The sequence below is a fragment of the Crassostrea angulata genome, chromosome 8, assembly GCF_025612915.1.
Source record: "Crassostrea angulata isolate pt1a10 chromosome 8, ASM2561291v2, whole genome shotgun sequence".
Lineage (NCBI taxonomy): Eukaryota > Metazoa > Mollusca > Bivalvia > Ostreida > Ostreidae > Magallana > Magallana angulata.
The window spans coordinates 1,762,510-1,773,348 of NC_069118.1; the positions used below are offsets into that span (position 1 = coordinate 1,762,510).

At 34.8% G+C, this 10,839-nt stretch overlaps 1 protein-coding gene across 2 annotated transcripts; it reads right to left on the reverse strand.

Annotated features, from left to right (window-relative positions):
- Positions 1-6,846, reverse strand: LOC128158423 (uncharacterized). Of its 2 annotated transcripts, none has more exons than XM_052821240.1 (6): positions 6,753-6,846; positions 4,507-4,607; positions 3,637-3,875; positions 3,152-3,353; positions 2,643-2,825; positions 1-2,176 (listed from the first exon to the last, which is right to left on the reverse strand). In XM_052821240.1, the coding sequence occupies exons 2-6, from the start codon at positions 4,586-4,588 to the stop codon at positions 1,956-1,958; spliced, it is 927 nt and encodes a 308-aa protein (XP_052677200.1). In that variant the 5' UTR covers positions 4,589-4,607; positions 6,753-6,846; the 3' UTR covers positions 1-1,955. The 2 variants fall into 2 exon arrangements, with proteins under 2 accessions (XP_052677200.1, XP_052677201.1); XM_052821241.1 differs by having other exon boundaries at positions 6,660-6,765.
- Between the last annotated feature and the right edge of the window lie 3,993 nt (positions 6,847-10,839).

Below are 10,839 nucleotides of genomic sequence, written 5' to 3' on the forward strand. Positions count from 1 at the left end.
CAGATTAAATCAAAATTTTATTTAGTGTGTAAAGCACCCACTTGGCTTGCTATTGGAGAGTAAATACACGAATGTGACACAATTTGCCAGGGTGAAACAACCATACAGCTAAGCAAAACATTAAAATTCATATCAGAAGATGTACACAAAAAGGTGACACAATTTTGTCAGAAGAAAAAAATACCGGTTTGAAAAAATAATCATATAATATATTGGATTTCATTGAAAATGTAAGAATAACCAAAAACTTCACTCCGGAATAAAGGTTTTACGTGGAGTCTGGAAAAAAAATCAAACTAAAAAAAAATAATTCTTCAATAGTGTTGCAAGAGTTGCCTTTCTTGTTTTACCAAAAAAAAATTGCTGATCTTCAAAAGATTCTGACAAAAATTGATTGCACATACCATGTAGATACACAATAAATGAGTTAAAAGCTTGGATGGAAAAACTAGCCAGCTACATTCTGATAATGTACATATATACTATACATGTACAATAAGTATAATGTATGGTATTGCAAGTAGGCGATGAATGTACTATCTGTCTACACATTTATCTACATGAGAGAGAAGAAACTAGAGACTAGGGATCACTATATCCCAGATAAACTACAAATCTCAGGGCTCCCAGCCACAGCTATTGAAAGGCCATAATCTGATTCAAATTTTCTATAGATTAGCCAAATGTATCAACGGCAAAAAATGTATACAAATTAATTTTTTTTTGATTCAAAAGTTTGAACTTAAATTTTCTATTGGTTTATTTTTTTCAAATGTATCAAAAAGAGATAAAATTCTTGAAAATTTGCTCTTCTTTGTTCCAAAATTTAAATAACTTAGCTGGGACGACCCTTATAGGACTAATTGTTTAACACTCCGTGGGGTTGGATTCTAATTCACACAGACACACGTACACAAAGTCGCAGAGACAATACGTCTAAGTAAGTAACCTCTAACTCCCTCTGTAGCACTTCTCTACAAAGTTCTACCGTAATAAGAATATTTCTCTCTCCTCACTGCGTAACATCTAGGCCATTGTTTTAGATGAGTTACTAGTACATGGTACAACTCAGGCAGGGCTTAATGAGATAACTATTACAACCTTAGGACAGGGTACCACATGGACAGATCTGGTATAAAGTAACAATAAGCTGACCCCTATAACTACCCTATACATGAAAATGTAGTCAAATATTTAATTAAAATATCGTTAAAAACACAACCAGCTATAAAAAAAATATGACTTTAAATATCCGAAGCTTTCATTAAGCATTCAAAGATTAAAATGATTACAGAAATTAAAAAAATATACTAGTAAATGGTTTCCACACAAAAACGATAGATAATTATTGAAAATCTAAAATATCTGTATTGGAAATATAAGTAATAAACTTTGATGATTTTACACCAAGTGATGGACAGATCAGATACATAATTTTCCGTTCTACTATACTTGAGCAGAAAATGCATGATAAAAACCACTCTCTCAGTTTTCAAAACCAAGCATTCACTTTGAATGTGGGTAAATTCTTGAACACAAAGAACACTGATTTCAGTCCTCCATAAAAATAATATTCACTGCTTAATGTTACAATGGGTATGCCTCTTGTTTTTAAAATTGATTGGACATGTCCAAATTTTACCTTTATTTCATATATGATCAAATTACTCTAGGGGGAAATTCAGCTCAGCTGCAGAGAATGTTACCGTACTTCTCATGTAAATCTTCAACACAGTAATATAAAACCCGCTCACAGAAGACCAGCTGGACCCGAAAAAATCCTATACTCAACCCAATATAAAAACTAACATCTCAACCCAATATAAAAATAAAATAGACTGCAAAATATCTCAAATTTCCCCCATGAAAATTACTTGATCGCAAAGCGACCCTTAAATTACTCTAAGATTACGGCGATCAATTTACGACGGAATGGTGAGTTAATTCTTCCCTCTCTACTCCTCGCCCTTCTCCTCCTTATCGTCGGTGTCTTCGCTGATTTTGATGGTCGGTGAACCGTGATCGTCCTGGGTAACAACAGCAGCGGCGGCTGGAGCGGCGGCAGAGACCAGGGGCTGTAACTCCGAGTTGTCCGTTTTCTTGTAGTGACCCTCCACACGCTTGTCCTTGGCGACCTGTTCTCCCATCACCTTCTTTTCCTTGTTGAAAGTTTCCTCTGTACACAGGAACAGAAAAATAAAATTAAGCAAGCCATTCTTCTCGTTTAAAAATCAAACAGCTCCATTCAAAGATAAAAACATTAACCAAGAATATGACTATCTTTTATTTCAACTTTAGCTCTACATATTTCGTCTTTATAACCAGGGTAAACCTGTACTGTATTTAAACTAGATTTTGATGTTTAAAAAGTTCAGTGTTGAAAACATGAAAATCTAATTGCCTTCATTGAAAACATACCATGTGACAGATAATTGACAGACAATATTAAATGATTCACATATTAATTATTTGCTCAATATCAAATAAGTCTAACCCCTGGTTTAACACATGCTATTCTATTATCAATGTTCAACATATTCCATAACTAAGAACAGCAGTTATGTTTATTTTTATTTCCCAATCCTATTCAACTGATGTAGCTGTATAATACTATACAAATCTTTCTGGAGGGCAGTACGTACCAAGTTTGGATGTTTTCTGCGACCTCCTCTTGCGTCCCTGGGGGTTGTTCTTGTAGTAGCAGTAAGTGATCAACAGGACGACCAGGAAGACGCTAGCGAGCAGGAGAGCCACGATCACTCCGTACACAATGTTCATCGTGGTGGCCGCCTCCAACTCCGCGGCACTGTTAAAGTCAGCAGAGTCTGGAAACACAAAATAATATTGTGTAAAGAATATGGGAGAAAGGGTAATCAAACCTTTATCTCTGCTGTCTAAAGAATTTGGGTAAAATGAAAATGTTTGCAGGTAAATGATCTTGACCTATCTCTAATTCAAAACTTCTTTGAATTGAAATTCTACGCTAAGAAAAAGAATTTTTCATCATATAATACAGCTTTGTAAGCTCATATTTGTTTCTATTAAAAAGCTTTAATTTCAAACTAAAGTCCACCACACTAGATCCCAGTTTTTTTTAAATCCCTGACCCCTCCCCTGAGAATTAACCCTCCTATCTGGATGGTTCACTGACCTTTGTCTGAAGCCTCCACAAGTCCCTGGGGATACCCGGGACAGTCCGGGAAAACAGCGAACTTGAAGCTGTACACGTTGTTTGGGACCTCTTCCTTTGCCCATTTCTCGGCATACTTCGAATCCTCCATCACACGGATTTCTAATCTTATTCCTGCAAAACAGGTCTTGGTCATCTTCTCCGAGCCATACTTCAGTACTTTCTAAAAAACCAAAAATGAAGAAAACTACTTAAGTACAATAAACCAACATTTGATACAATTTATTTTATTTCTTGAAAAAAGAAAGAGCAAAATACTTAGGTTCTTGCATCACAACTACCTTTGATTGAGCAATGAATCATCAAACATGTCAAGCATATTGTCCAGTATTTAATATAACTTTGATAAAAAAAACCCAAGTTATAGGGTTCCCACAGCTTCATTGACAAAACAAATCAAGGGATCATATCTATGATTTATTGTCTACAACACATATTATCCTAACCTTTTCTGCTTCTCCATTAAAAGTAACGTTCATGATGTCAGCATCCAGAGTCCATTCGTCCATACGCACACAGATTTTGCGGGTACACTTTGATGAATGACCTACAACTATCGTGGTGGTACAATCGCCGTTCACTGCCCGCCCATGAGAGACCAGTTCATACTGGTATTTCCCATCTATAGGTAGAGTCCATTGGCGTCCACATTTCCCATGAACAGACCCCACGTTTTCCATGTAATCTGTCAATAGTGAACACAAAGTCAAGACCTATGTTACACAAAAAGCCAACATAGCAAGCAATATATGACTACTTATACTAGCAGTCCAGTGTTGGTTTTCAAGTCTAGCTATTGGTGGGATAAATGCAAGTTTTAAAAAGAAATTGTTTAAACTTTTATTTGAAAGTTTTCATCTCAAAGATTGCATCTTGCAATACACTATATTCATGCTATATATATAAAAGAAAAAAACCAGCCAAAAACAACTTGTTGGAAAAACACCTTGTGTTGTTCCTAACATTACCGGATGTTAGAATTTTTTATAAAATGAATTTGCTTGCCATCAATATAAGTATTGGCTAGACTAAGACAGCCTTGTATGTCTCTTCTGTGATGCATTTTAGAGTGAATTACTGAATTTGATGAAATCTAGCTCCAACCTCAACTGATAATTAAATGCCAAAATGGTCTGTATTTATATTGATGTAATTCATTTGATGTATTTTTTTTCGAGCTCTGAGAGGTTATGATTGGGAACATTTCCTCTCTCTATATATAGTATGAATACAGTTTCCTGCAAAGTGCAACAATAAACATATACCTAGAGTGTTGCCATTTTTTATGCACGATTTATGTTGCTATGGTTACTTACAGGTCATGTTCATAGGCGCTGCTGGAGCAGCATACAGAGGGACAGCCACCAGGGCCAACAACAAAGGGAAGTAACTGTTCATGATGACTGAGTTATCTTTCCTGAATGAAGAAAAAAAAGACATCAAAAGCTTGCCATTTTAATCCATCTAGTTTATAAATCATTAATGATAACATTCATGGCAATGGTTTATTGGTATACAACAAGAACACATATTGATCCAATATCCTGTTAAATGTCAAGGCATCTCTTCGTGAGAAGCATTTCGCAATTAAAACCTGAAAACCACATAGTGTTAATCTATAATAACACAGAATCCATTTTGTATATTGGTAGCCTATGTGACTGTCTGGCATCTATACAATAACATGGTCCTAGACTGAGCCTTTTCTCCCTATCAGAAATGCACTGTAATGAAGTTCAAATGAAAAATCCAGTTACCTGCTAATCCCCACCCCCTCCCAAAGTACAGAAATGTCTTACAAAAAAATCTCTATTAGAGTTAGTCCCATCTGTAGGGTACATATAACAAATATATTCAATGTTCTACACAGGTTGCATGTTCCACCACCATTGTCAGGGCGAGGAGCCTTTCATTAGCTGATTAAATCCAAATATCCTATTCTATGGTTCATCTGTTAGAGGCATTGCGATACAATAAAACTAATTTTTTTGCATTCAAATTGCTAAAACAGTACAGTATAAGGTTTCAGTAAAAAATGGTTAATAAAACATTAGATATTCATTTGAAAAAAATCACTTAAAGTGGTAATTGATTTAACAAAACAAAAGAGACTTCAAAATCAACTCTTACCTATTCAACAGTCCAAGTTAAAACAAAATGCCATCTGTCCCAAAAACTTTACATTAAAATTGAACAGAAAGACAAGTATTTTCTAATGTACCCTTTGGCCATTAAAAACATCCCAAAAATCAACAAGGAATTTCTGACTGACTAGAGCAATCTTTATGATATGTGAAGTCAACAATCAACACATGCTTGTCAAAGTACACTGCAGGCAAGTCCACTTAATTGTGCACATTTTTACCCCCCCCCCCCCCCCACTCTACAAAAAAAAAAAAATACCATGACTTACATGTATCAGCTCGAATTCATCCAAAAAACTCACTAAAGTTTTGTTTAGTGATACAGAAATGTTGACAAGTTGTACATTTATGCGATCTCTTTTTTGTGATTTTTATAATCAGTTTCAACAACGTCAGAGAAGTGGGCGAAATAAAATTTGTAGAAAATTGTTGTCGAGTTTTCAAGAGGCAAATAAGGGACTGTAGTTTATTTCATTACAGGCCAGGTGCCTGCCATACCTGTTTCTATTTTTAAAATTTGAGGTGTCAGAATTACCTGTGTGTTTATCTGAATTCCATCTGCATATAATGACCTATCAAAAATGACTTGTGAAGTTGTGAATAATATTATTCAAACAGCAATTTGCCTAATAAAGCACAAACTGCTGCTAATAGAGTACTAATATGATAGAGCAATAATTTAACTTTCCCCCGATTGCTGATCTATAAACAGACAGGTTTATTATAGGCCTAACGTTAGTGCCATGATGCCATCAATCACCCAAAAGTAGGTTAAGGTATACAAAAGATTCCTGTAGAATACAATTGTCATGAGCAACACATCATCACAATAATCATTGTACTATGAATCAAAAGCCGATCTACCAGACCCCTCTTTCACAAAAACATAGACAAAGAGATTAAAATTGACCACTATATACTAGGCCACTTTTTTTTGTTTACGTCTGTTCGCCTGGGGTGGTCGGTTATTCTCTTGTACCAGACACCTGGGGTACAGTGTATAGATGTTGCGTTCGATTACGGGGCATGCCAAGTCCAGCAAAGCGTGACACGCCGAACGACACAGCGCAATGATTCTGGTCAACTTCAGGAAGTAAACCTTTGTCATTTACTGACCTGGAGCCACACCTTTCCATTTCATTACACCACAGACATGCACTCTAACAAAATGCGACCTATTTCCTGAGGTAAGCATAGTCCATACTCGAAATGCTACCTTTATAAAATTTCACCTTCAAATCACCCGTGTGCATGCTAATTTTCCCCTTCACATGCGACCACTCCATGAACTGGAGTCGAAGGGATTCCAGACCGACATTACTTACCCTGACCAATAAATGAGCTGTTTCCTTTACAACTGTACAAAATTGAAAGTAATATTAGTATATACACGTGTTATGCAGTGTTGAGAAACTCACCTCAGTTCTTTCGAAATCAACGGCCTGATCACACACAAATGCTGGTACGTCCGCCGACCTATTTGCCGAGAACTCTTCAATTTGATAACACTACGCGATACTGGGGCGACCAAGGGGGATTCTATTTCTCGTAAAATTATCTTCTATTGTATTTTGTACTTATCTATTGCAAGTAAATCGATAAGATTGTATTGGCTTGTAGACACAATAAAAAAATGAAAAAGTTACTGAAGAGTTGTCTTATCATTATATCGAGTTAGGGTTGATTATTCTAATGTATATACATACGAGTAGGCCTATAGGGAAATATTTCATTACTTGACGCAGTTATAATTACAATTTTAATGTTCAGACGTCACAGAATGTTTTTAAATTGCGAACAGACTTTAAAATATTTTTCGTGTCAAACGTTTTGATTTATGACATTAATACTTTAAAATTTTCTTACCCTCTTCCCTTTCAAAATGTTAAATTTATACTAAAAAAAACTTTTAAAATGACTACAATGCATACAATTAAACTATTGATGTAAAATTGTAAATGCGTTTTAATTTCTTAAATCAAAGAATACTTTATCATAATTTGGCAGACCTAGAATAAAATTCTCTGGAATTGTGTATTTTGACAACTTTTTATTGAAATTAATAATCTCATTGAAGCTATTTTACTATTCTTAATGCCAATGCTTAATGCCATCACATTTTTTTTTCAAAAAAATTAAAATTGTTGCATGATGTTTTGGCAAAATTATTATAATTATAGACATACATAATGTAATTAAGAGAAAACCCAACACATTATTCTATGTGGAATTCATTCTCATAAAAAAAAACTTTATTAAGACAACATTTATGTATCTAGCCACAAGATTTATTCTTTAGATATTTTTTGTGGTTTACGCGTGGGCAAACATGTTTTGGCAGAATTCTTTCGCTAGTTTTATCAGACTTAAAATTCTTATTTTATTTACCGTGACTTGATTTTAATGAAAAATGCATATAAATATATACAATGTAGTTTCAAGGCCTTCAAGAAACCCTAGAGAGCATTATGCACTAATACAAAAATACAATTTAGCGATTGTGACAAATAATGGCTGCATTGAGCACTGTCTGAGGGTTGGGCAACTTTGGTTTTCGGACAACTCCCACCCTTACCAACAGTGTTTAATTTAGTAAACTATACTTACACGTACATATAAACTTAGACCTTATTTACTACCAAGGACCAGTACTTAATTGCATCTTATTTCAAACAATACGCGATTTTACGACGAATAAAGAATAACAACAAAGCTCCCCACATGTATATAATACATGCATGTATATAAGGACAAGGACAGAGCGAGCCCAAGTCAAAACAATTATACATTGTTCCATCAAGACGGCGTTCTGATAGGATTAACATGGGTTAACATGGATTAAAATTAGGTAAATCCCCGTAAACTGAAAGGCGTTGTGTACCATTGAAACACCACCGCTTTACGAGAAAGTATTATTTCAAAGAATTATTTGTGGTGGGTATGTTTGTGTGTGTGTGTGGTGGTGTGTTGTTGTTGTTGAATCCACCCCTTTCCCCTTTTAAAAATATGAGGGGTAAAAATTCCTTGCTCAATCTCGAAAGGTCGAGAATTGTTTATATATTTGTCATGTTGTAAATTTTGAATTTACTGGGTGGGTGTAAATTTGTAAATTTTGTATTTACACCCACCCAGTAAATTCAAAATTTACAACATGACATATTAACCATTTACCATAAAGCTATACTGTAAGACGGAGAAGCCGTCAGAAATTTATTGTCGTCGCATATTTCTTTTTTGACCTTATGTAACAGAAAGTGAATTATAAATATTTGTCATCTTTTATGATTAATGAAGAAAGAAAAGAGGAAAGGTTGATGGTGAAATGTCATCAGTGTTCCAACCAGACTGTCCCCGGCAAGATCAATGTGCAAATATGATTGATGCACAGGTGAGAATTAATTAGGGAGCATTCTTTTGTCAATAAAGAATAAATCCAGGTGAATGATTGGTCCCTCACAATGTTTATATCCAGGTCAACCCACTTAGGGCTTCACTTCTGTTATTCCTAAGACAGTGCCTTTTTCTCCTGTCATAGAAGGTTGAATGTTTTTAATCATACAAATAGCTCAACGTTCATAAAAGTTAAAACAGTCAAATACACTTATATATCAAACATAAAGTTCATTAAATTTACAGTTTTTCTTAGACAGCAATTAGCTTGATTTCTTCATGTCCTTTTTGGGAGTTGATTTTAATCAACTCTCCTATGCAGTTACTCTGACAAACCGAAAGTGAAACATTGTTTGGACCAAAGCACAAATCATAGCCGCTGACAAGAATTAGTTCTTGAGAATAATTGATAAATTCGAAATAATGTATGCTAAAGCATTGTTTTTCAAGGAAACATATTTATAAATACCTTGAAAATAGTCAGATTTTAAGTGGTACGAACAATTTAGATATTTTTGTAGTTGTATGTATTCTTACGCCAGAGTTCAATACAGTCTCGTTCAACTCGACACTCGGCTGTCTCCGTAAATCTCCGACAAGCAGAGAGTCTCTCTTGCTTGTCGGGGATAAACGGCGATAGCCGATCGTTTGGTTGAACGAGACGAGAGCTCAATATTGCTTGGATCCATAAATTTTCCAGAAATATTTCTATCACTGATACATAGTTTGATTGAATTTATTCTATCTTTAAATATTACTCAACATGATTCATATGGGGTTTTATCAACATTCTTGTGTCGAAAAAGTCCGAAAATTCATATTATGAAAATGTGCGTAATTCAAATACAGATCAGAAACTACCTGTACTTGTCATGCAAAATAACATATCATTTTAAAATAAATAAACATCGATAAAATCAACTCCCGTCAGTTCTTCGGTACTTTGATTGATTTTTGGAAACACAGTAATATTCCCTCTTTGCGACAACCCCCCCCCCCCCCCCAAAAAAAAACAACAACAAAACACCCCCCCCCCCCAAGAAAAAACCCCCAAAAGAAACCGAGATTCCTCCATTTTGACAGATAATATCACACATACTGAGAAAGGATTACATAGGACAACCGACTCATTTATTTTTCAGGATACAAAAATCTAATATGATAAGAAAAAAAGTATGTCTTTATAATATAAAGCTATATTTATCAAAGCTCCCTCATGCAGATTTGCAAGAATAATCATTGAAGTGATGGCTATTTTTATACATGTAATTAAACCTTTAGTTAGCTCATCTAAGATCATTAAAATAAAGAAGCAATTTAATAAATTCTAAAGTACAGGAACTAGCAGCATATGAGGCCTAGAGGAATCGAAACTAACCGCGGAGATTAAACATGTTTCAAATATTTACCGGGACTCTATTCCGCCTAATTCGGTGTTCTTATCAATGAGTGCAGGAAGTACAGTGCAAGCATTTAAGGAAGGTGAAACATATTCACCCCCCCATCTTTCAACTTCTTACTGAGTAATTTCATTTTACATCTGTTCATTAATACTTTGCAAAACAATATCTTTTACCTTCAACTTTTTTTGACCGTACAGAAAAATGGAGTTTCCGGCACATAGCGTTCATTTTTTCAATGTGGAGAGGCCAGAAAAAATGGATGAGTCAGTTGCATGTATTTTGCATATAATACAAAGGTATACCTTTGTTTCAAAATAAAAGCACCCTGCCCCCTTAATTGCTTCGTGCCTGGTTTTCATTTCGGTCGATGTTAATTTTTTGTTGTACGATCATGTATGTAGCAATGTAGAAGAAAAGGAAGACGAAACCCCTTGGCGACATAAAAGGAAAAACCCATTCAATGAAGCACTGGAAAGAAACAAAAGATCACCTACACGTGTAGAGTACATCTATATAACCATTGATATTGTCAGTATACATCAACGTTTACAGTGCATCTTAAATCTTTATATCGTCAAGAACCATGGATTATAGGCCAAATTGTGAATATCATCAATATTCAGATACATATACACCCTGGGACACAAAGTAAGATGAAGATTAAGAATAATTGAGCAGAATAACTTGAAAAAAGACACAAATAAGAAACATC